The following is a 27434-nucleotide window of genomic DNA, read 5'->3' as shown; positions in this document are numbered from 1 at the left end:
AGCACTGAGGCAGCATCCCACATAGCACGACCAGAGGCACTCATAACTATACTATACCACTGTGTACTGGGAGGCTTTGGGGAGAAGAAAAAAAAAGATTGGCAACAGTTGTTAGCTCAGTGCCAATCTTTAAAAAAAAAACAACAATAAAACGCATCTAAACCATTAAAAAAGGAAAGAAATCTTTTCATGTCTAATTGGCACTTTACTGAAGCTGGAAGACGTGTAATTGAATAATACTATCGCATAATCATAAAAGGTAAGTGCTAAAAATCAGCAATATCAACAAATTATCTCCTGAAATTATTATGTTAAAGTGAAAATAATGTGTATACAATGCTGATATTTCTGTATTCATTATATACCGGAATACAAAGAAGATAACCTATATTCTAATAGTTCAGAAATTTTATGTGATAAAGGACAGACTAGTATCTGTAAATTTAAAAACAATATTATTTAGCCAGCTTTAAATTCATGGGTTTTCAATAGTTTTTGAAAATTATCACAAATTCAATTAGCTTAAATTTTTACACTATAAATTTTCTAAATAAGCTCAAACTACTGGCAATGATAATTAAAATAAAACAAGCTGTAAGAGGGATAGAAACATCACTTTGTTTTTAAAATGTAAACCGCTTAACTAGTCATTGGCATTTTTTTCTAGTTTAGTTTATTAGCTGGGGATTTCAAACCTAGACAATGGGAAGTGTGTGTGTTTTGAGGCTTTTGGTGGGCTTTGAAGGCACACATCTGTTTCTTACATTAAAACAAAAATAAATAAGAGTCCATACATATACAGAAAACACATTTATTTAAAAATACCAATTTTTAAAATATCATTGTCCATATTGGGTAGATAATGCTGCAATGGCTTTGTGCATTCTCACAAATGAAGGCCAATTTTCCAGCTGTAAAATGGTCTCCTTTTTTTCTGTTTCACCCTTAATTTCTTGATTTGTTGAGATCACATTCTACTGAAACAGTAGTCACAACTGAATTCTGACTCTGAAATGTCACATCTGCGCCTTCTGGTGGTGGTTTATACAAAAAGACTGCAAGCCCATTGAAGCAAATGGTGATAACTTTACAAATAACACCTAAATATAAAAACAAAAATTAATCATGCATTCAGGCCTTTAATTATTACAAAAATAAATCCTCATTGAGAAATTCTTCATGAATAGCAACTCACTACTTTAAAGAGAAGAAGTATATAGGCATTATGGTTCTATGTTTTAAATTTTTAAACCTTTAGGGAGAAAGGTGATATTCTTCAATAAAACATCTGTATACAATTCAATAAACTAGCCTTTATTTTCTTTTTAAACAATAAAAATGTACAATGATTATTTTATTCTTGGTTATGATTGTACATTCTTTTAAAATGCGTTGTATAGAATTAAGTAAACCTATGTTCTATTTCTAACTATAACACAATACCACAGCTATAAAAACTTGCAAGCAACCAAAAGTCAATGACACAGGAAAACAGCTTACAACATTCTCGAACCTTAAGAATAAGTTGCAGAATTTTTGTGTCCATGATGGAAAATAATTCTAAAAATAAAGAAGGCTTTGGAGTTCTTAGGAGAAAGGCTCTATGGTAATACATCAGATTCAATACTCAATCAAATTTACTTTTAAGTATCAATGAAAAATACACTATTAAGATTCACTTCACAAGCTTTGATTTGTTTTCAAAGAGCTCTGATTCTGAGCTCGGCTATCTCAAGAGAAACTAGTTCTGGCTACAGTACAAGCATTTAAGTGCCAGTTGAATAAATTAAATGACCTCACAATGTAGTTTTTGCAAGGGCTAATTTGTTTGTGTTAATCATTAATATTTTACTCAAAATGTGTATTTGAAAAACAGTAATCTCATTGAGCTAAGCATTTCTTGATTTGTGGCAAGATTAATTACAGAGGTACTACTGTTAAAATGTTTTGGAAAATTTAAAGGTATGTATGTTTTGTGAGAAAAAGTTCTCACATTCATCACAGAGTAGGAAAAAGAACTTATCTATATCTTCTGGTCAAAAAGTATAAACATAATTAATTAAATGAATTTCTAAACATAAAACACATTGAATAAAAAAATTTTTAGCAGATAAAAGTGGTGGGAAGATTAATTTTGCCTATGCTAGTCAATCATTTACTCTCCTAATTTTTTTTGGATTTATGTATTTATTTCTTTAGTGGATATTTTATTACACTGTCATTATAAATTCAGACAGTATACTCTGGGTTTTAGCACATGTAAGAGTAATAAGATATCTTTATGCATGTGCCAAAATAATCACAATCACAAGAAAATCAGACATTATGTAAATATGTATACACACACACACACACACACATATATTTCTATCTACAATTTCTCTTTTTTTTTTTTTTTGGTGAGGAAGATTGTCCCTGAGCTAACATCTGTGCCAGTCTTCCTCTATTTTTTGCATGTGGGATGCAGCCACAGCATGGCTTGATGAGTGATGTGTAGGTCTGCACCTGGGATCCAAAGCTGCAAACCCCAGATTGCCAAAGCGGAGTGTGCAAACTTAACCATTATGCCACCAGTCTGGCCCCAAGATTTCTCTATTTTTAAATACTCTAATTTCTCGTGTGGTTTTTAAAATTTTATCTTACTCTTATAAATTAGATGCATTGCTCTACTTTCTGAATCTTAATTTTCATTTATTGCTTAACCAAGATGATACAGCCAGCAGACTACCAAAGGCAAGAGGGCTAAACATTACAGCTAACTTTCTATGCTATAAAAAGGTTTCTTAAGGGCCGGCCTGGTGGCACAGTGGTTAAGTTTGCACATTCTGCTTCGGTGGCCCAGGGTTCACCGGTTCGGATCCCAGGTGTGGACCTACACACTACTTATCAAGTCATGCTGTGGAAGGCATCCCACACATAAGGTAGAGGAAGATGGGAACGGATGTTAGCTCAGCAACAATCTTCCTCAGCAAAAAGAGGAGGATTGGTGGCAGATGTTAGGTCAGGGTTAATCTTCCTGAAAAACAAAACCAAAAAGACGTTTCTTAAATGTGGCTTAGAGCCAAAAGATAATTCCCTACCTCAACTCTGTGCTTTCCAAAGCCCAAGTACCTAGAGAAGAATCATTCCAGAGAGTTTGTCAGAATTCTCTTTTAGCTTTTCGTCAGACTTCCCAAAAGAGTTTGACAGAAGTTGTTAAAAAATAATTATGTGATAAGTGATGTAATGAAAGCTAAAATGTTATTTTCTTCTTTTTTTAAATTGAGCTTTTCATAACATGCTATGATAACTGATCTCTGCTTCAGGACGGTAAGATAGCCCAACAGTGTGGACTGAAGATGTCAAAACCTAAGTAAGTAACAATAAGATTTGTTTTCCTCTGGACATCATCAATTTACTCTAAAGTTATCAAGAAGTCACCACTTACTTATGGTCACTAGCATCCGCGCCATCTTGATGTTATCATAAATCCAGCAAGCTCCTTTAATTCCACATTCATTAATATCCCAGAGAATACATGTGCTGTCTATGGTGACTCCAAATATAATGGGTCCAGGTATTGTGCCTAGAAGAAATATATGTGAAATACACATGGATAAAGATTACAGTTTATAGTTAAAGATTTTTATATACATGGTTTATACATATATTTTATATAAATAAGTACAGGTATTAATCTGTCCATATGCAAATCAATCAGTTCATGTACAAGTAATAGGAATATAAAGAAACACAGATAAAACATTCTATAATTAATATATATTTCTAATCAATTCAAAAAATATTTTAGTAAAAATCTCTGGCCTATATTGAGGTAACATTTAGTTAAGTAAATATTTTAATTCACTGCTTTTCTAATTTAATGAATGTCTTTGAAATTAGCTATTATACTTTTAAAAAATCAAAATAAATTATTGAGGCACAAAATAAGTCTGCTGAACTACAGTATATGTGTTATGTGTATGAGCATGTGTGTATAATGTGGGTGTATGTATACAGATACATACACACACTGAAATGTATGTACATGCATGAGTGCACGTGTGCACGCACACAAACACACACGCATTCATACTAACATACCTAGGAGTACTACTATCTTAAACACACAGACCCTCCCTTGTGTGAGGTCGTGAGGCACTAAACTTCCACATAGTTAAGGAGCCTTCAATTGTTACAAATCAAATACATGATTTAAGTGGTATTTCTTAGACAAAGATTCCAGCTACATCCAGCCTGTTCTTCCATGAGCTGCAGCATCACAAAGTCAAAACAGCACTGGACTGAGAGGAAGCAGACCATTTTCCTAGTCTCATTTTCACCATTAATTGTGCAACTATGGGCAAATCCCTGCATCTCTCAGGGCCTTAATTCACTCATCTAAGAAATGGGAAAGTTGGTCTAGTTGGTCTGAGTGATCTCTAATGTTCCCGCTTTTGGTTTTTGTTTTCATAAATGATAGTAATATTATGTGTATAAATATACACACATCCAATTATGTGAATAACTTAAGGTTTCTGTCTTTATTCTCATTGCTCTTACATCTGAAGCATTATAAAATTTTCTAGCATAAATGCTTTCTTCCATCAATTCTTAACTAGCCACAATATCTGTGCCACAGTTTTTATTGAAATATTTTAACTCATTAGTTTTCACTGCTAACACAATATAATCATATCCCAAATGGAGATAAATGCAGTGAGGAAAGGAATTACAGTAGTTATAAATAAGACTATCATAATCTATGTTATTAATAGGTTTTATATGAGTAAAATATTCTTTTACTATGCTAATAGAGTATATTAAAGTGTCGATGATCATATGTTATATTTCAAATAATCGCGATATACTCTCTAAGGTTATATTTGCAACAGAATTGGAAACAACAGTTAACCAACCAGGTAGGTGAAACGTAAAGTCATTATTTTCTTATGTGATACATAAATAATATTACATTTTGAATATTGGAAAACAGCTTTCTTCAATGGCAATTATATAGTTTTCAGTGCATTTAAATTAATTAATTAATAAAAATTAAAGCGCACATACCATAAATGAATACATCAATAACACTAATGAACGGAAATAACCAAGTTACCAATGAATTAAGAAAAACGGCATACCTAATAATCGAAGCAACATAAATTGTATTCCTAATGCTAGAGACCGTTGCCTTTGATTAACACACCTGCAGATATTAAATACACATGAGACCAAAAATGGTTGTGTAGTATATTCACTCTTTGAGCAAATTCATTTTTATACCAGCTTAGCATTTCTAGATTAAAGTAAATGTTATGCACATGAAAGAAACAAAATATTCATAACAGCTTACATACTGTTCAACCTTCCTGGAATTATAAAAGAAGAAAAATGTTATCTGAACTGAAATACTACAAGTAACACCAAAAAGAGTCAAATAAATTTTAACAAATGTATTGAATATGGATGAATTTTAACAAATGTAAGAGAGAAAGGACATTCATTAACAAGACCTATTTTTGACTATCGTTTAAGTTACGAGTCACATGGACTTAAGTCACAAGCAAATAATACTTACTCTAACTCTTACTAACTTTGAGGTAGAAATCATACCTATGGGATAAGGGTACAAATATGAGGCAACGTAAAACAGTTCCAGAGACTCAATCTGATTCAACAGTAATTCTTTAAATAATGACTGTCAACGATGAATGAGACATCATGTTGGCACACAGGGAGTTAGATGAGAGATAAAAGAGATCAACTGGTCTTTAAAAAAATATATGTAGTTGAAGGACAACATAGATAATTTTTCAAAAATAAAATTTTAAAAAGTATATTTTCTATTCTCTAAATAACTCCAATTTCCATGTAATGTCAACAGACTAATTAACATTTTTAGACAGAATCTCTAAAATTTCCAATTGTCAAAAAGCATATGAAAAGGTAGTGATTGAGTATCAAGGAATAAAAATTGAAGAAGGAAAAGGTAGAGTTTGTTAGGAAGGGAACAGAAAGCGTCATGAGCTTATGGAAGGGCAGATAGAAAATATTTGTATAAAGTGGTATGGAAGGAGAAAGAGCAACTGAAAGCATAAAACACCACAAAGAGCCCGGTGACAGCCAGCTTCTTATCTCTTAGCACTGTTTACAGGAAAGTTTAACATCACAACACGTACAGGTCATTCTGATTCTGACATATATGGAGCACACTGTATTTCCATCATTCTCTAATGCAATTGAACATATCTTCATCTTACAACTGAAGCCTCATGACAGAAGCAGAGAAACTAACATCAAGCACATGCCAGGTAGGCAATGTTAAGACACTTTCACATGCATGATCTCATTTAAACCTCATACATCTACAGTCAATGAGATAGCTTTTCCAATGCCACCGAACTAATGATCTTGTAAAGGCTGAATTGTTATTAGCACCAATGGTCAATACAAACCCTAAATTAAGCCGAGTCCATTTTCTTTTCACTTAATATCTTTCCTTAGGGATGGTAAATTTCACAGCATAATACATACCTTAGGATGGCCACAGTTATAGGAGTACCAGACATAAAGGTAAAAATAATTGCAGTAAAGAAAATGCCAAGGAATATAGGCAAATTTGTACACCGAGTTTCACATTTTCCGGCTCTAGCTTCAAAACGAGAACTTGCTGCAGTAGGTGATATTTCTATCTTCCTTGCAATACAGGAACAGTTGTAATATACCTAGAAATATTAGACATGAAAACACTGAAAGTGCCTATCTTGAAAACATATTTTATCATTGTAAATTAGGTGATCTCTAGACATGGCAAACAGTCTTACACAGTCTTAATCCATACACAACAAATAATGCTGAGAAAGAGTAATTAACCCTTAAGAAATTACGCAAGTGAAAACAAGGGGCCATATGTATGAAGCAGAATCATCTGTATTTGACTTTTGTATCCATTACTTTAACTTGCAATCTATTATTGACTCATGACTTATAAAACAAATTGATAAGAATATAACAATTACATGATCTTGTACATTCTAGACTGCTTTCAATAGTCATAATTGTTCAAATAGTTTTCCTGCTTTCTTCTTTTCTATTATAGGATGTAAAGAAATGCATGCATAGTGACAATCTCACTATCTACAATAGTTTCAAAGAACAAACACTATAATTTTAACAAATGCCACAGTTAAATTAACTAACATGGCACAAGACTTTGGGAAAGAAAATGCTACTTTCACCTAAGCCTTGTTACTATAATTTTCTGAACTTTTCTGACTTGCTTTACCAAGAGTAAACTGTATCTCTCTTAAGATGACATATTTAAGACAATCAAAAACTAGAAGTTATTATATTATCCTGAAGGCTATTTTATATATAAATAACATATTAACTATTTACTATATATACACATATATATGCATATATATATACACATAAATTAATAAGAAATGTTAGAAGGTAACATTAAAAAATAATGAGTATCACTTTTGTAGGAAAAGGATTAGATATTTGAAAAATTAGGCATAATTATTTTTTAAAGTCGTTTTACATCTCAATTCCATCCTTACTATAAATCCTTTTGTACGTTTAAGGCCTCAGTAAAGTGAGAGCAGAGCCAGAGAAGTGAAAGGGAAGTGGTGCTTTTCTTGCTCTGAAGGCCAGAGACCTTTTTGGCTGCCAAAGCTCCTCTGAACCACTGGTAGTAACTCAAGAATCCTAAATATGCAGATGACACCCCCAAAACAGACTATTACATACTCAGCAATCGCATATATCAAATAATAAAGTAATGTAGCCCTTAAAAATTTTAAGAAGGAAAACCGAGAACAGTATTTTCTATCTTGATATACTTACAACTCTCTTACATAAAAAAGGATACATTTACCCACAATATAGCTAGCTGTTAGCCAACATCTGTTTTTGTAGTTTGGGTCACTGGTGTGAAATATAAGACTAATATTTCTGTGAACAAACGTGCATAGGTGTTTATTACATTATTATCAATATATTTTGCCTATCTAAAATATTCTATGAGAAAAAAAATCCTGTGAAAAAATAAGTTGTTACATGGACTAACTGGACATAAAAAAGCCAGAACACATAGAAAATTTGGAAGTCAAAATAACTTGTTTTTCCCAAACAATCCCTAGAAGACAATTTAATGTTTAAAATGGCAATTATAGTATTTAGTGAAAAACAGAAATATCAAATTAACCATATCAAAAATAATCAATACCATTTCAAGTGTGCTTTGTGTATTAGATTTTTATTTTAAATTATTTACTTATTTTGGTTTCCTTGTACAGAGTGGTATTTGTGTCTAAACATGTTATGTGAGTAAAACCCTTCCAATACCTTAAATTTCTGTCATAATCCTCTAAGCAGAGTTAGTCAATAGCACCTACTGGTTGTATTTTATATACAGGAAGATGCTGCCTACTTCCACACCTCTCAAAGGCACAGTCACCTTCCAGGTAGTTCCAATTCTATGGTATGCATCACACTCACCTATGGAATTTGGTTTCTTATAACTGACACGAAGACCTAATTTTCTCAACCTCTTTTAAAATTAAAGCAATCCCAGATGCCCACTGGTTTGAAGATATGATAACTCTCAGTTTTGGGGTCTTAAAAATCTTCCTGATGTCTTTTACTAAACTTTCATAGGCGCTCCCCGGTAGGGATCTAATTAGTTTTATTTCAAGGATGAAATCTGCACATATGTCATCCAAGTCCATCAGGTCTACTATGATTCACCACAGACAATTTTTTCTGACATATTTTTCAATGTTCTTAGATGATCATTTTAAAATCTATTTGAAAAAACGTACATTGTTTCTCACATTCTGGTTTACTCCCAGCAGGAAGATCAAATCCTAGGCTTTTGAGATAAATGTTTAATGTATTTATTACACACGAAATCATTAAAGATATGTATATATATATGTAAAAACATATATTTTTGTGTGTATATATGAACATAATGTGTATAACCACACATACATATCCACGTTAGCTTTAGAAGAAATCTGAAACAATTTTATAGATTATTTCAATTACTTCTACTTATTTATGTAGAAATCTTTTCTTGCCATCTTAAACCTATCTTTATATAGGAAAAGAAACGCCATTTCACTAATCCCTATTTCAAATATTTAAAATTGTGCTGTTTGGTCATATAATTCTAACACATCTTATTCATAGTGGTCTCATATCATAGTATGTATTTCCCTCGGGTCTTTCTAAGTTATCACATTTTCTATTAATATATAACATATTATGTACTACTAGTAATGCGAATATTATCTGTTCCCAAGTCTCTTAAATTTAACTAAGGTGACATCTTCAGACTGTAGATGTAGTACAGTAAAAGTCCCCCTGGATTCTCTTCAAGTCCTTAGCTGTATGAAAAAGAAATCAATCTAGGCAAACTGACAAGCATTCTAATACAGAATGAAAAGTAAATTTGTATCTGAGAATGAATTAAGGATTTGGATATTTCCAAACGAATCCATGGTGCTTCAAATAAAAGCAACAAATATCTATTATGTTTCCGTTGTATACACTGTCCTTAGTAAGAACAGGAAAAGTTCTCTGACTTTAAGAGGCATAACACATAGCTGAGAAAAAATAAAACCAGGTAAATAGTATTTCACTACTGTAACAGAAGTAATGTTACAAAGATGTATGTGAGTAACTGCCAAATTGATTTTTCAACAAGATTTGCACCTGAAGTATAAAGGAAGAAGAATCTTTTTCAGCTGGAGTAGTCACGGGCTTTTTTCTGTTTTTAATTAAGGTAAGAAAAGTTAATATGAAATCTACCCTCTTAACAAATTTTGAGTGTACAATCCATTATTGTTGACGATAGGTACCATGTTGTACAGCAGATCTCTAGAGCTTATTCCTCTTACTTGACTGAAACTTTATGCCTGGCTTCTGAACGGAGGAGGTGGGCCAGGAAGGAGGGAAGAGGCCCTGCGTAATTCCACTGGAGGGATAAAGAAGGCCAGCCATAAATATACAAACACACTGCCTCGTGAAGGTCAAGTAGCAGACACGAGTTACCTTTGGCTGTCTTTTTGAAACAGAACTTTTACAACCTGCAAAGCAGGGAGAAAAATATTGGACTCCATCTCCTCCACAAAGAGGATAATAATATGATCGCATGCAGTTACAATCGGCATTACAAGGAGCGGTCAAGTTTCCCAGTGCTCCGGTCCTGTCAACAAGAAATGAAAGATGGGCAAATTATCTATGTTATAACTTTTAATGAACAGTTCAGAAGCATTGTTATATCTTGCTCTTCGGTCATTTATTCAATCACTCAACACATTTAATTTCTGAATGAATAAAACGAATACAATGTCTACCTTTTCACATAGAGCTTAACTTCTTGTGGAAGAGAGAGGCAGTAGAAACAATATTATATAAGGTAATGTCTATCAGTGATAATAAAAATAGGCAAAGTAAGCAAATAAAGCAGAGTTTCTCATTTGATACCCGATAATTCTTTTCTTGGGGGCAAGGGGGCAGGGGAAGCTGGTTCTGTGGATTGTAGGATGTTTAGCAGCATCCCTGGCTTCTACCCACTAGATGCCAGTAGCATCCTCTTAGTTATGACAACCAAAATGTCTCCAGGTACCGCCAAATTTCCCTGGAGTGGGGGCAAAATTTTAAATCTGGAAGGATGAATAAAATCAGGGCCTTCAACATACTGGTTTTATCAATGGGAAAACTGAGGCCCAGAAAGACTAAGTTACTTTTCTTTCTTTGCCAAATATAATACTCCTGATTCCTAAGCTCAGTGTGGTTCCATGCAGCCTCTTAATAAGGAGACAACATCTTTGATAATATAAAGGGTTATCCTAAGCAAAGATACTTCTCCAATCCCTTAATCATTCATTCATTCAACCAATATATATATTGACAAGTGCTAGGTCCCACAATAGGTATCAAGAATACAAAGCTGAGTAAGATAGTCACTGTCCTCAAAGACGTCACAGTCAAGTAATAGAGAGGGACACAGATAACTATACACTAATATGGCGAGTATGGTTATAGATATCTGCAAAGTGTATTTTAGAAGCACTGAGGAATGACACAAAACAAGCCAAAGTTTAGATAAGAGGGTCTGAAGGAGCTGCTGCCTGAGACGAGTCGTAAAGGATGAGTAATAGTCAGCTGGATAAATGGGGGAGGCGAAGGGCACCTCAGAAAAGCTGGTACAAAGGCACAATGATGAGAAACGGCATCCTATGCGGAGAAATATGACTGATGTCTAGGACAGAGAGTGAGAAGAAATGTAGCTGGAGAGGAGTCAGAGACTAGATTATTGAGGGCCTAAGGGGCCTTGTTAAAAACAATGGGCTTTAACCTATTTTGAAAAGGTAATCAAAGTATTTTTAGACTGGAAAGTGATATTGTCAAAAACCCATTTTGAAGAAATAATCCTAGGAGTTAAACAGAACATGAATTTGAAGGAAGGGGACCAGTTACAATACATCAGACAGTAAGTTATGACAATGTATAGGAGAACTCAAATAGGACACTTGATTAAAGGAAACAGACTTGAGAAATATTTTAGATGCAGAATCAGTATGATTTGCTGTTTGATTGATTGAAGATGGGAACAGCATGGAAGAGTCAAGAGTGACTCAGTGTCTACCTTGGTGTTTTGGTAGAGAAGAAACAAGTTTTGAGGAAGAGATGAGGTATGGTTTTATACATATTGAGATTAAGAGTCTCAAATTTGGTGAAGAAATTTGGCCTGGAGCTAGCTTTCTTAATAAGCATTTGCCCATAGATGTAGCTGAAACCATGAGAATGAAGATCAACCATATGAAGATTGTAGAGTAAGAAGAGTACAGTGGTATTAGGAGTCCATTTATTTCACGAATACATAGCTCCAATTATGTGCTAGACTCAAAAGTGGTGGAAATATATCATCTAAAAGAAATAGAGAGAGAGAAAGACAGAGAAAGGAAGGAAGGAGAAAAGGAAGGGGAGGGAGGGATTAAATCCCCTACAACCATGAAGCTAACTTCCTTGCACTGGGGTAAAAAACAGTAAATGGGGGGGTCGGCCCCAAGGCAGAGCGGTTAAGTGCCAGAATACCACCTCAGCAGCCTGGGGTTCCCCAGTTTGGATCCCAGGTGCAGACCTAGCACTGCTTATCAAGCCATGCTGTGGCAGGCATCCCACATATATGTATAGGAAGATGGGCACAGATGTTAAGCTCAGGGCCAATCTTCCTGAGCAAAAAGAGGAGGATTGGCAGCAGATGTTAGCTCAGGGCTAATCTTCCTCAAAAAAAACCAACAAAACAGTAAATGAGTGATTTATCTAAGTATTAGGAGACAATAATTGCTATGTTGCAAAATGATGATGTTTAAGGAGTAGATGGAGAAAAAGAAGCTCATGAAAGAATAAAGAGAAGAATACAAAACAAACTGGAAACAAATCAGTGGGGAGTTTGAAGAAAAGGGTGATCAAAAAGTAAATTTTAAGTAATTCTGCATTCTGCCTGGATTCTCCTCTAATTTAGTCCATGGGCTGCTGCTAGATTTCTTTATCAAGCATGATTCTATTCACAAAAGCAAGCATTACAGTCTCTGCCCACAACTAGTTTACAATATAGATGTGGAAATAAGGTGAGAAGACAAAAACTCTCTCTGCAACTCTAGAAATAGCCTCTACACAAGAATTTTTAAATTTAAATTTTCCAATGTATAATTCTCATATTACTGATAAATGATTACTGAGAACATGAAAGTTTAAGACAGTACGATGCAAACTATGGGAGAAACAAAGAAATATAGCATATATTCCTTATTATCAAGGGTCAGTCCTTTAACCTATATATTTTATAAAGGTTTACTTCATGAGGTAAAGGGGAAACTGTTATTAGGAAAATTGATTGCTAAGTTTATTAAGTTGTCCTAATATATACATATTATTTTTAAGATATTTTAAATTTTTAAAATTTTGAATGTTTAAAACATATATGCACATATATGTAAATATGAGAAGCATGTTTATCACAAATAGTAGAATTTAAACATTAATTTCTCATTTGAATCCAAACTAGTCTATAACCCTGCCTCTACAATAAGGAAAGATCTCCCTAACCCTATTGCAGTAGCGTGATACATTGGCCCCTTTAAGGTGCTATTTCAATAAGCAATGAAATTCTAGCTATAGGCTCAAGAGAGAAAAAATATTGTGTGTCCTTACTACGCTATTTCATATGTGATGAGGTTCTAAGTATAAAGTAAAACACAAACCACCATTACCAACACTGACTTCCAAAAAAGACCCAAAGATCCTATAGATGTCGAGGCAAAGTAAGAAAAATGGGAAACTTTAATAACTAATAGATTTCTAGAAATATATTTAGACCATCTCCTTTCAGCTGAATTTAGTGTTGTGCCCATATTAAACATATAATAATGAATTCATTTAAAATATTATGAATATTAAAAATATCTCCCGAAATAATCAAAATTATTGATCTTAAGCTTTTTGGATATACTGTTAAACAGGATCAACTTATCAATAAGCCTAATTCATTAATTCATAGTCTCAAAAGGTCTTTTTCACCACCGGTGGTTACATGGCAAAAGGCAAAGATTCTTTGCACCACTCTACTAGAAACCCCACATCTTCACAACCTCTTCTTTCTTCCCCTCACTAACAAAGTATTTCTTGAGTTTCTTAGTCTGTTCTTCTGTCTATATACTTTTCCTTATATACACTTTTCTTGGATGAGGCTATTTTGACTGAACTGTGCATGATATAGACATTTTAATATGCAGGGTACAGAGCTAAAATTAAGAATTTGAGGGGGATAGCTGAGTTGCATAGTGGTTAAGTTTGTGCACTGCGCTTTGGCAGCCTGGGTTTCATGGATTTGGGTCCCTGGAGTGGACCTATGCACCACTCATCAAACCATGCTGTGGTAGCATCCCACATGCAAAAAATAGAGGAAGATGGGCACAGATGCTAGCTCAGGGCTAATCTTCCTCACCAAAAAAAAAAAAAAAAAAGAATTTGGGGCCACAGAGAAAAAATAACCTGACAGTCACACTTCCTTTGTGACATTAAATTCTATCTCTGTCTATATTTATATCTACACAAACGCGTGTGTGTGAATGTGCATGTATGTTTGTAGACTCATTTTCGCTTTTTTCATCACTAAGAATGTGTATGTACATTAAGCATGACCTCTATGACCCAGATCTTGATATCTCTCAATGATCAACCCCCACGTCAAACTGACACCAGCTCACTTGCCTTCCCTCTTGATCAGGTTAAGGACAACTCATCTGATGATGACTCTTGTTTAAGGTAGACAATACCAGATGGATTCACATCTACACCATTCACTGGTCAAGGTGATAGGCTAGTGTTAAACTATCCAGAACTTTCTTCTAAAAGGAACATAGAAAAAATGTAGTTTCTTGGGATACATTTGGGTGAAATTCATAGATATGAACGTCAGGTCTGCACAACCTACCTCTACCTAGCTTTCAATATTTCCAGATATTTTTCTAATATTTCCAGACACATGACCTAAATTCCATTCAGACTGGTCCTTGAACCTACCTCACTTTCTAGCATTTATGCCTTGGCTTAATATATTCCCTCTGCCTTTCCTTCTTCTCAAATTTTTCTCTCAAAACTGTAGCCTTAAAGGATATTTAAACTCCATTTCTCTAATATGTCATGAAGCCCTTTCTAAATCCCATCAAAGGAAACTGAAAAGCTCTCCTTCTTTTGCCTTCTATAGTCCTGTCTAACTCTTACTACCTAATGCATTGTTTATTCACTGTTTTCTTTCCCAATCTCTCTTGCTACACAGTAAATTCCTTTAGAGTAGGGATTTTTGCCCTAAAGGTCTGCCAGAGGAAGCAGTCAACAAATGTTGAACAAATGTAATGGAGCTGAACTAAACACTGCTTTAGAACGCTCAGCATCTCATTAATGTAAAAGAATGACAGACACGAATAGCAATACAAATCATAGTAATTGCTATTGGCAAACTTTTCCAGACAAAGTACATTTTCTTTAGGTTATCTGAATGCCATTTAACACAAAGTTATAGAGTCCTTGACCTGGAGTACCACCTCCCTCAACAGCCTCAAACCCATGCAACGAGACAATTGAAGCAGTACTGTGGGCTCTGAAATCCACGGCTATGCACCGCCCTCCTGCCTGATCCTCTACCCAGGGCTTAGGATTTCAAAGCTAAACAACCAAGGCAAAGAAAGACAAAGTAGTCAAACCAGTTATAGGTAGAAACATATTTACAGGTCACAACAAGAAGTTATTTATTTCTCTACAATAAACATGAACTTCTAAAACAGATACAACCATTAGTATCACCTAGGACTACCCTCATTTTAATTTCTCTCCCAGTCTATTTTTAACCCACTTAATAAGAGAATTTCACCATAGGGAGTCATCTCCATTTTAAAACATTTAAATCAATAGAAACACATAAGTGAAACTCTCCCCAGGATGTTGGATCCTTTAAGGCAAAGGTTCTGTAATATTAATCTTTGTAATAAGCATAGTACCCAGTACAGAATAGCTGCTCCTTAAATGCTCTCTGAATACTCAACTTTTAATAACATATCAATTATTTAAATTAAAAAATAAAAACTACATATTCTTACATAGGAGCAGCCATCCAATTTAAAAAAAAAAAAAGCCAATCTCTCATCATTTTATTTAAGAAAGCTTATACTTGGAAATACACACATAGTTGATTGCTCTGGTATTAATAGCAAAAAGCATTGAGATATATTTACCCATTATATGATTCAGAAACACCAGCAAATGGCTCATTTTCACAGCTGGCATAAAGAAATACAAAACTCAGCACAAGTGCACATACAGATGAGAGCAGAGCAAACTTCATTATGTTTTTACATGTCATTTTGAATTTCGAAACAAGGACACCACCTAAAATCTGACCGAGAGCAGCTCCAGGAATTAAAACAGCCCCTAATAAAAGAGAAGACACAGCCAGTGAGAAAACACAAGTACACTCAGTAACTCAGACCAATAATTGGAAAATGCCAAAAACAAGCACAATATGGATTTAATATATGACAGCATTCATGTGATTTAGAAACATATGAATAAATGACAATAATTATATTAAGTAAGAGATTAATAAAATCAATGTTTGTAATATTAAGATTCATACATATATTCTCTTTAGCTATGTAGCCTCTGTATCTCTCAAGTTCATACAATAGATTGCCCAATGTCAGAAAATGAGAAACTTCTATCAAAATCAGTACAAAGTCTAAATTTCAAGGAGAGGGCTAACCAAAATTCTAAACTAATCTAAGACATTTAATGTAGTAAAGTAAAATTATTAGATTAAGTTAGAACAAAGAAAATGTTTTACCTCCAAGGGTAGCTGCAAAGCTGGATGACAATCCGAATTGATTTTCTATAAATTTAGGTAAAAACGTAGCAAATCCAGTAGTAATTAAGGCTTCTGAAGAAGTTGATACAACTAAACACATAAAGACAGTATTCCTCATCAAATTCTAAAGAAAAAATACAGTTCACCAAATGAATAACTATGATTATACTGCAAAATGCAGCATTAGAATGGTAGCAAGATGAAATGGCAAATTTTTAATAGACAATATAATTATAAAATTTTGGCATTTCTTTCAGCATAAAAGTATAAATATGGATTATAAATAGCTTTATATATACAATGTTGAAAAAAATTATATGTGGAGCACTTACAGAATTGACAGATGATTCATTAGTAGGGTTACTGAGCCTTTAGCATATGCAAGGGACCAGGGAAAGGAGGTAAAAGCCCACTTAGAAATGGTCCCTTCTCCAGCTTACTGTAAATCCCCATACAATCAATCTACACCTTATTTGATATTTTTATTGTGTTTTGAATTCCTATGTCCAGTAAAGGAAGAACTTGACTGTAAGCACATATGAGAATGGTCTCGAAGTCTCAGACGTGAGACTTGAGACTTGCTCTGAGCAAAGGACTCAGTAGTTAAGAACCTGAGATAGGTATAGAGTTAAACAATTTTAAATAGGTCTCTATATTGCTGGACTTCTCAGAATCTTACTACTCTATCAAAGGGGAATATAGAGATTCATTATTCCAATATATTTTACCATAAAGTGAAAACCAAATTATAATTCTGGAATATTAAATGCAAAAAAATTCATAAAACCGAGCAAAACACACACACACACACACACACGCACCTACCCACACCCACACACGGGAGTTACAAAGGAACAAGATAAGAAATTTAGAAGTCAGAGCCAGATGATCTAATGTAACAGTAACAATAATGACAAAAGGAGAAAAAGCACCTGAACGAAGACATGTGACAAGTAAAAAATAATAACAGTAAATATTTAAGTCTTCAGATTGACAAGATAACAGATTCCTAGCAAGGATTAAAGAAAAAAACACATACTTAGGCATAACCTAGTAAATTTCCTGAAATCAAAAGTAAATGAAAAAGTTTACAAATCTGCAAATGGAAAGAATAAGTAAGAATCATATTAACACAGATCTCAACTGCAACACATTTAAGTAGAAGAAAAGAGCAAAACAACATCCACAGACTACCGGGATTAAATGAACATGATCCAAAACTATTCATCCAGTCAGAAATATCATTCTGACACTCAAGGATACTTAGATGGTATCCTACCTGAGGAAAACCAGCAATAAAATGCTGTATCCAAGAGATCTGAATCAGAATCGAGATCTCGAAGCATGAGACCATAAGGATAAAAAAAGCAGTAGTGAGTAATGACTCTTGATGAGAATATAAACAAGAACTTGTAAAATAAATCAAATAGAAATATATGAAACAGAACAGAACTACTATAAAAGAAAATAATAGTAGTGGGAATAAAAAATTATGAACAATCTCAGCGAAACAACAAGAATGCACCTGTATGGGAGAGAAAGAGGGAGAGTTGAAAGGTGGAATGAATGGAGAAAAACAGTTTAAGGCTTTCATTTGAGGAGAAAAAAAATAATGGAAAGTAAATAATTTCAAATCTTGAAAAGTTAAAATTATAAACTCCCTTATGTACAAAATTTTTATAATGCTAAATTGAAAGACTGCTTTTCTCCAGAGCACAACAGAATAGACCATACCCTTTCATTTCTTTAACCTCAAATTTAAACCAAGTAAGCACTAACTGCACTTCTTTCACAAGGGAAAAATATTGGTTTGGCATTCTCAAATATATATTTATAATTCAGTGATAATTGTTCCATTTCATAAGGGAAATGGTACAGAATAATGGGCTGTGTGCTAATGAGGAACCACTGAAAATTGATATTGCCAATACGATAACTCATGTTCTTTCAAACATTCTACTCTGGAATAGTTTTGATTTACTCAAAGCACAATAAAACTAAATCTGAAGAGTCGTTTATAAGAGCTAGAATTATAGTAAATAAGCAAAAAGGAATGCATTATGACAATATTTGTATGTGTGTTTATTTATGTGTATATATAATATATACATGTATCTACATATATATTTGTGTGTGTGGTGTATGTGTGGGGGTGTGTGTGTGAGTGTAGAGTGGTATTTTACCTTTAGGGCTGCTGGAAAATCTTTAAAACTTTTCCCAAAATTCTGATCTGTCTGTTGTAAGGAACTCTTACTCTGATGAGTCTGGCAAGTTTTTCCCTCGTGAATTTTTGCTGTACCTAAAAAAACAGGAAAGGTACTTGCTCTAACACTTCATTCTTCACTTTTAAAAATTCTTACTTTTTAATTGACACACACTTCTACAAGTATAGAAATTCCATAACATAAGGAGCCAGTTCCTCTCTGTGTCAACAAAATTCTATGAATGTCTTTGTCTGTAGTCTGGCTGTACTAAGAGCTAGTATGACCACCATTAGCTACAGAAGTCCCAACCAGTCTAAAAATTAAGATGAGACTATTTTTCTCCAATAACATATTTATTCTCTTTATTTAAAATCTCTCTTAACATCTTTTTTTTTCATTTCAAATCGTTCTCTTTATCATCCTTTAGACATTAAACAAATTATGTTTGAGGCTTTTTTTCCTATACTCTCTTTAATTCTAACGTGGTTTGCAGACAAAATAATATTTGCCATCTATTACCATGTTCCTTGGATATTTAATAACGGTACTGTCAATAAAACTGAGAAAACAGTCAATACATGGAATCATAAGTTGAATGGGCCCAGGGTAGAAAGAAATCAATGAGTCCACCTACTTCTACTCTCCAAATTTTCATTGGCCCATTTCTAAAAGTCAATAATCTAATCCTGTTACATATAACAATAGAAACAACTAAATACCTTCAGCCTAGAGAAAACTACCTTTACAGATACGTAAACTACATATCTGCACTATGTCATTACACAGAAGCAAAATCTCATAGAGAAAGGAATGGATATTCTTTTATATTAATCTTTTCTCTTTGGACAGACTGTTAGTCTTGAAATATGGCAAAAAATGAGTAGACTACAACATGACTGGTGACTATTGGAAAAAAAATACTCGTACTTTCATCAACAAATAATTAACATCAGTAATTTAAAGCAGATTGGCTCTCAAAGTTAGTGACTGAAGACGAACTAATAGTTTACAAGCTGGGAGGTGAATATGTACAGCTTTATTGATTATTAACTGGAAATAAAGAAAAAACATGAATATTAAGATTGCTACCCAATATTTCCTAAATTAAAGACAGATATTCAAAAGTTTGCATAGGCAGACAACTGAGATTCTATAAAACAATAAATTTTCTAGGGTTCTTATTAATCATATAGAAAGCAACATTTGGCCTAGAGTTGAAATAAAACTCCCTGGTGTTAAAGAAAACATTTTTACCTGGCAAATGTTTTGGAAAGCAAGAAAAAGGTAAGATCAAAGACCAAGCAAAGAGCCAAGATACAAGAAATCCAATCCACCAGGCCCCCAGCCATCTCGGATCGTCCTCAGTGATATCAATCCTTATGACAGAAAAACGAGAGGTAAAAGTCAACTCTAGCTTGTTAATTAAAACTCAGTTGGGATAATTATATGCTTTAAAACTCAAATGCATATATAGAGTAACATTATTATGATATCCAAATTTTAAGTTGAGCCATTGAGACGAATCAAACAACAGATAGGCATAAATGAAAGGTATAGGAATTATGGTTTACAAAGCATTTCAAAATGGCAAATATGACATGAAAGTTTAAAATATTTAATAGTAAATATAGGTATGCTGAATGTTTGAAAGCATACATAGAATTTCTGAACATTTTTATCTATATTTGACACAGTCGTTACTATATCAAATTAAATACATCTATAGCAAATCACTAATCTATATAAAAGCCCATACACTCTGCTTCAATTACGGCATTCATTTAAATGTAGAATTCTTCTTCATGTGATACCAGTTTTTTATAAGGGTTCTCATATTTTTACATCAATAGGCTCTTCCAAAAAACACATCACTCCTACAACTCATGTAATTCTCCACTGAAATTAAAATGTTCTTTCTTGAAAAGCCAGTTCTCCGCTTTAAGGGCTTCTTATGCACATCTTTTATATATAGCCTCTAAAAGATTAACCTAGGACTAACAGCTTAAAGAAAAATGTCATATACCCATGACCAATTTTCTTATTCAATGCTCACAGTCATGCAAAGAATTGTGTAGTTATGATTCCCGGTGGTAAAATGAGAAAATATGGCCTCACCAAAGGCCACTAACTTCTCTATTCAGGCAAAGGAGAAAGTAACTCAGTGGTAAAGAGGGCGATTTTGAACTCAAAAAGATCTGCTTCGATTCATGCCTTGGCCACTTACCAAGCTGTATGCCAATCAACTACCTTATTGGGTTATTAAGAAGATTAAATAAAATGGCCCGTAAAATAAGGTGATACACAATGCATATGTTGTCTAGAACACAGTATGGGATAAATAAACATTACCTACTACTATCCTCCATTGTCACAGTTGTTAAAATCACACACTTGTGATCTCTATGACACCATCAGAGGTACGCTAGAACTTAGTCTGAGAATCACAGACTCTTGAGACTCTTTACGCTATCTATCTCTAGCTAAATCTTCTGGAAATACAATTAATATTGATTTAATTCTTCTTTTTGAATGATACAAGGGGTCCTAGACATGGATTTTGAAAATTTTCACCAGGTGACCATTAAGCATCCTTATTTATGAATGAATGCATTATACTAATAGATGGGGTGGCATTAATTCATGAAGCAATGCAGCCAAAAATATTATATAAAAATTGGTCATATTCAATTTTTTTTCTTGAAAAATCCCTTATGCTATACTAAGGAAATACTGTGAAATGTTCTGTCTATGACGTTAACCTTATTAAAATAAAACACATTTAAATAAAAGAAAAACAGATATTTCCTTGCCTTTGTCCCATACCAACATCAATGTACAGGGTTAGCAGTTGTCCTCCCAACACATAGCCAATAGCAGGGCCTAATATTGACATAGCATAGCCAATTCCTAGAAAAAGAACAAAGACATTGAAAATGGCATTCTGTACAACTTTGCTTTGCATGTCTAATAATAGTGAAGAAAGACAAATATTTTAGTGTAGAAAAATCAAAATGATTAGAATTATATCAAAATTACACATCTTTTCACTAAAAAATATAATTTGAATGGTATCACCTGTCAAGACACGGAGCTTAAAATATATAATTCAATGTAAAAGTTGTTAGACTATAATAATTGCAATAAACCCAACAATTATAAATCCATGGAAAGTTATATCCTGTTGACTGGCAGTAGGGGTAGTACATCAACCATTATCCTGTACGGATGGTGACAATAATTATTTACAATTCTTACGGAAGAAAACAATGTGAAATGAGAAGTTTTTTCCACTCTGTACATACTCCAAAAACACTTTTTATTCTCCACAACAGCAGCTGATCTTAAAACCTAGATCTGCTCGTTAGTCTGTTTCTTAAAAGTAAGCCATTAATTTAAACCCCCACTGTTAGTAAATCTCCCATTTTTACTTGCAGCAGAATTAAACAGACGTTATTTCTCCTGGATACTTAATGTTTTGCCATATATGACATTTGATTTTTGCAAAAAAATTTATGCATACATCAGTATTCTAGTCTATTACCACCTTCTGGATTCTCATTCTCACACACAAATGAAGAGGAATACAGCATACCAAAGCTAAGCGTACATCAATGGCAAAAATGATTGATGTACTAGACCACGTCTCCAAAGTAAAAGTCACGCACGGATGATCTGAAAACATGTAAGAACTTTTATTTACCTATCAAGTACCTTACATAAATTATAATATGATTATATTTATATCATAGTTATTAATTCTATTTACCTTATAATTAATATTAATCAATTTAATTCATATAATCAACTTGTTTGTATCTATACTTAATTAAATATAAATTAATTTAAACTTAATTTATATATTGTTACATTTTAAAATGCAAAAATATATTAGAAAATTTTAAGTATAAAATTTATAAATATGTGTGTATATAGAAAGGATTCATGCTCAAAAAATTTTATGGATAAAAGTACACGATTAAAAATGCTGGAAATAAGTAATTCTCAAATTATCTTTGGTGACAGACGTTTTTTTAAAAATCATTTCCAATTGGGTTTAGACTAATACCTTTGTAAGGATACGTTATAAATTTTGTGGAAGTATAAAATTGCTATAAAAGTTTATTTTCATTATCTGACTTATCTTCATGTTCGCATGGTTCCATGGAACACACACTGAGTAGCACTGTCTAGATCACCTGCTTTTTCCAGTCTTCAGCAATTATTCCATGCATAGCGATAAGGATTGCTTTGTATATACTCACAAATATATTCATAAAAAGAAATACATCAAGAAAGCAAAAGATTTAAAGTCTTCAAGTGACGAAAAAGTAAATTTGATATAACTCGAAAATTAGTATAGAGGACTAGTGTTTCCAAACAAATTACTAAGGAAAACTTTTAAAAACTGTAAAAAATACTTTTAAATATCTGCTTGAAGGCAAACAGATAAAAATAGTGAAGAATCACTGAGTCAAGTTTCTGGAGGAGACATATCTAGCAAATTGGGACTTAATTTTCCTAGGTATACTTGCTGATTCTACAAAAGGCACTGGGAGGGTAAGCAGTCCTTTGCTGGTCTCTAAGAAGCAGGGAAATAAAAGTTGCAGTCCAGAACCCCTGGCTTGGGAGTACATCTTGTAAACGTCACCCACCCTACATTTTAAGTTGGTGCCTAGGAAGCTATACTTGCCCACATAGTAAGTGCAGCCTAGCTTCAAATAAACTCAATACCTGAAAACAGATAAAGAGAATCCCAGATTGCAGTGTTCCCAAGTACATAAGAGACTGAGAAATTATTAAGAGACACATAGAGTGGGTTTGGAAAAAAATTCTTGAACTATAAAATACATTCATCAAAATTAAAATAATGAAAGAGATCCATAGCAAACTACTCAAAATCAAACTGAGGATTACTAAATTGGAAGATATATCATTAAATCTGTAAATATTTTCAAGAAGCACAGAAGAAACAAAGGATAGAAGATACAGAAAAGAGAGTAAGAGACAAAGAACATATTTTAAAAAAAGGTCTAGCATACATGTAATTGGAGTCCCAGGAGAGGAAACAATAGGGCACAAGTTATACTTAAATAAATAATCATAGGAAATATCCCAAGACAAGTGAAAAATAACAAGCAATATATTCATGAAGTCATATAAATCCAAAACAAGTAAAATAAAAGGAATTTTGCACCTATACACATCATAGTAAATAAAACTAAGGAAAATCAAACAGAAGGAGAAAAGAATCTTAAAAAATGGAAACATACGCAACAAACAATGGAATGAAAAGACAACAGAACAATATGTTTAAAGTACTGAGAAAACTTAATGACCAACTAGTTATCTATTCCTAGTGAAAATGGTCATCAGAGAAAAGGGTAAAAAAAAAAAATCATTTTTAGATGAAAAACTAAGAGAATTCATCACAAGCAGATTGTTTCAGTAAATTAACTCAAGACAATTCTTCAAATTAAAGGAAAATGATTCCAGATTGAAGCTCAGAAGTGCAGAGGAAAGAAGAGCAATAAAAAAGCTGAACATGTGGCAGGGGGCCAGCCCCGTGGCCGAGTGGTTAAAGTTCTGTGTGCTCCGCTTCGGCAGCCCAGGTTCTCGGGTTTGGATCCCAGGCGCTGACCTACATCACTCACCAGCCACGCTATGGCAGCATCCCACATACAAAACAGAGGAAGACTGGCACAGATGTTGCCTCAGGGCTAATCTTCCTCAAGCAAAAAAAGAGGAAGATCAGCAATAAATGTTAGCACAGGGCGAATCTTCCTCAGTGAAAAAAAACACAAGCTAAACATGTTGGTAAAAGTGGATGAATATTTTTAAATAAAACATTAATAATAATTATCTCAGGAATTTAAGTATATAAGTGATTAAAGTACACAGAAATAATTGAATAAATGTTGGGAGGGGAATAAGTGAAGTTAAAGGGTTCTAAGACCTTTGTGATAATCAGGAATGTGGTAAAAGTATCAATTAACATTAGAATTTCATAAAATCAAGTTTGCATATAAGGTAATTTGTAGATGAATACTAAAAGAGAGACACCCTAGGAAATTAATAGAGAAGGGAATGAAATAATAAATAATAAGTTATCAAAAAGAAAGAAAAAAGGGGCAAGAAATAAGAACATACAGCAAATGGGAAGCCCATTTGGACACTAATCTCATTCATGAGGGCTCCACTCTTATGACCTAATCACTTCCAAAGGCTCCACATCCACATGCCAACACACTGGGGATTAGGTTTCGATGTGAGTTTTGGAGGGGATGCAAACATTCAGTCTATAGCAAGGACCTATTGCCATAGTCATTGGAAGTCAAGTGTGTTCAATGCAGCCCCGAGAGAGACTACTAAATTGACTTAGGCTCATCCCTAGTCTGGAAGCCACTACACTTCTACTCTATTCCTAGTGAAAATGGTCATCAGAGAAAAGGGTAAAAAAAAAAAAAATCATTTTTAGATGAAAAACTAAGAAAATTCATCACAAGCAGTGATTTTATTTTAATAGATGAAAGATTTAAATACAAAATAATTGTAATGAATTAAAAAGTCCAATTAAAGGACAAAGATTGTTAACCCAAGGAAAGCATCAAAGACAAAGACATAAAGGATGAATGTCATGGAAAAGGTTGTGAGGATAGAGAGGTCACATTAACCACCTTTTTTCCTTCATTCTAATAGGTTGCAAATTTTGTTTCTATTTTGCCCATTTTTGCCTTGCTATGCATAAAATGCATTTCACATAGAGGAATGTATGCTACCAGTAATAGAGACTGTTTTAAAAGAAAGAAAGAATGTAGGAAGATTTTGGAAATGGGGAAGTCTACAAATATTAAAAGCATAAGAAAGGAAGGATTTCATTCAACAAAACCTAATTATCCAATGAAACATACTGGTTTTCTGAAACTGAAAAAACTATATATATATATATATATATATATATATATATATATATAACATACTATAACTAAAAGAAGTGTTCGTTTCTTCCTTAACAGAAAAATAAAAGGGACAAAATTAAAACAAGCTCCCAGCTTTGTTACTTTTGTTTTCTCTTTTACCTTCAAAAATTACTGTTTGATAAATTCCCATAATACAGGAAAGAGTTAACATGCAGGTCTGTGACTGCTATCTTTAGAAAGACCCGCTTGCAAGGTTGGCCCTTGTCTGGGATCTGAGATCTTAAATATCCAGAGAGATGCCACCATTCCCTAACTAATAAGTGTGGCTCACTGTGCCTAAACTTTTCGTATAAACGATGTGGTTTTGCTGAACACCTGTATTCCCTCTGAGAGTCTAGAACTGTGGTATGTGCAAGGCAGAGGGTCCTTACATGATCAACTTCTAATAAAATCCCTGGGCATTGAATCTCTAATAAACTTAGCTGGTAGAGAACATTTCACACATGTTCTCACAACTCGTTGCTGGCGGAATTAATTGTGACCTATAGGGCTCCACTGGGAGGGAGCGAACTCTTGGAAGCTTGCACCTGGTTTTGTCTGTACTTCACCTCATGCACCTCTTCCCTTTGCTGATTTTGCTTTGTATCCTTTTGCTGTAATAAATCATAGCCATAAGAATGAGTATATGCTGAGTCTCCTGAGTCCTCCTAGAGAATTATCAAATCTGGGAAGGGCTTGCAGGCCTCCACTCCCCTCCATGTTTAAGTAATTTCTGAAAAACTCCCTATGTTTGTGTGTTACTAGAACATAAAGATTAAAATTGTTTTATGAGAAGTATTGATCAGAAGAGGACTTCAGAAAGGAAATCTGTTGAACGGGAAGAGTGAAAAGCATTGCTATTAGCTAACTGAAATAAAAGCAATTGTTAAAATTAGTAAATACAGGAGAAGTTGTGCAGATCAGCCAGAAGGTGTAGAGAGAGAGCATCAGACCTTGTACGGAGACCAAGGTAAAACAAGAAGAGAAAACAAGTAGAAGTGTAGTGGCTTCCAGACTAGGGATGAGCCTAAGTCAATTTAGTAGTCTCTCTCGGGGCTGCATTGAACACACTTGACTTCCAATGACTATGGCAATAGGTCCTTGCTATAGACTGAATGTTTGCATCCCCTCCAAAACTCACGTCGAAACCTAATCCCCAGTGTGTTGGCATGTGGATGTGGAGCCTTTGGAAGTGATTAGGTCATGAGAGTGGAGCCCTCATGAATGAGATTAGTGTCCTTATAAGAAGAGGCCCCAGAAACCTCCCTCATCCCTTCTGCCATTTGACAACACAGCAAAAAGATGGCTGTCTATGAACCAGGCTCTCAACAGGTATTAAATCTATGGGCACCCTGATCTTGGACTTTCCAGTCTCCAGGACTGTAAGAAATAAATTTCTGTTGTTTATAAGCCAACGAGTCTATAGCATTCTGTTATAGCAGCCCAAATGGACTAAGACACTCTCCTACATTAAAATAATAGACAGATAAAGTGAAAACTTATGTGCAAATAAATTATGCATTAATTGGATGTAGGGCCATGCATAGTCTAGTCAGCTCTACCTTGCAGGAACAACAGGGAAGGAATTTAAGAGAAACTTATGCTACATAGAATTAGATCACAAGTGAAAAAAAAGAAAACGAGTGTGGTTTCTTTTGTTGACTCTAGTTAAGTCCAGTAAGATGTAGTAAGTCACATAGAAGGGCACAGTTCACTCTCCACACCCTATGTAGATCAGCCTGGAATTCAAACAATCTAGACAGCCTACTGCTTGGATGGCTCTTCCAGGAAGGCTGGCGTGCCCAGAACAGGAATTGGAGCAGGAATGTCAACAAAACTCATAACTGC

The 27434-nt window shown here is 33.8% G+C and overlaps 1 protein-coding gene across 2 annotated transcripts in view; it reads right to left on the bottom strand.

The window, feature by feature from the left end:
- Positions 1-797: 797 nt before the first annotated feature.
- Positions 798-27434, bottom strand: part of SLCO4C1 (solute carrier organic anion transporter family member 4C1) — a 61786-nt gene continuing 35149 nt past the window's right edge. Inside the window, exons 4-13 of one of the 2 annotated variants that reach the window (XR_011425664.1) lie at positions 21441-21537; positions 19885-20006; positions 18610-18725; positions 16406-16550; positions 15798-15993; positions 10051-10204; positions 5561-6707; positions 5124-5188; positions 3428-3565; positions 798-1100 (exon numbers count right to left, since the gene is read on the bottom strand). Coding sequence is in view for 1 of the 2 variants with exons in the window: in XM_023617924.2 (XP_023473692.2) it covers positions 946-1100; positions 3428-3565; positions 5124-5188; positions 6517-6707; positions 10051-10204; positions 15798-15993; positions 16406-16550; positions 18610-18725; positions 19885-20006; positions 21441-21537 (1379 nt within the window). In the remaining variant the exon portion in view is untranslated. The remainder of the gene's footprint in view (positions 1101-3427; positions 3566-5123; positions 5189-5560; positions 6708-10050; positions 10205-15797; positions 15994-16405; positions 16551-18609; positions 18726-19884; positions 20007-21440; positions 21538-27434) is intronic. The other variant, XM_023617924.2, reaches the window with a different exon arrangement.

This window comes from Equus caballus, chromosome 14, assembly GCF_041296265.1.
Source record: "Equus caballus isolate H_3958 breed thoroughbred chromosome 14, TB-T2T, whole genome shotgun sequence".
NCBI lineage: Eukaryota > Metazoa > Chordata > Mammalia > Perissodactyla > Equidae > Equus > Equus caballus.
Note: the sequence above shows the minus strand (reverse complement) of the source record. Positions and strands in the feature narration are given on the sequence as shown.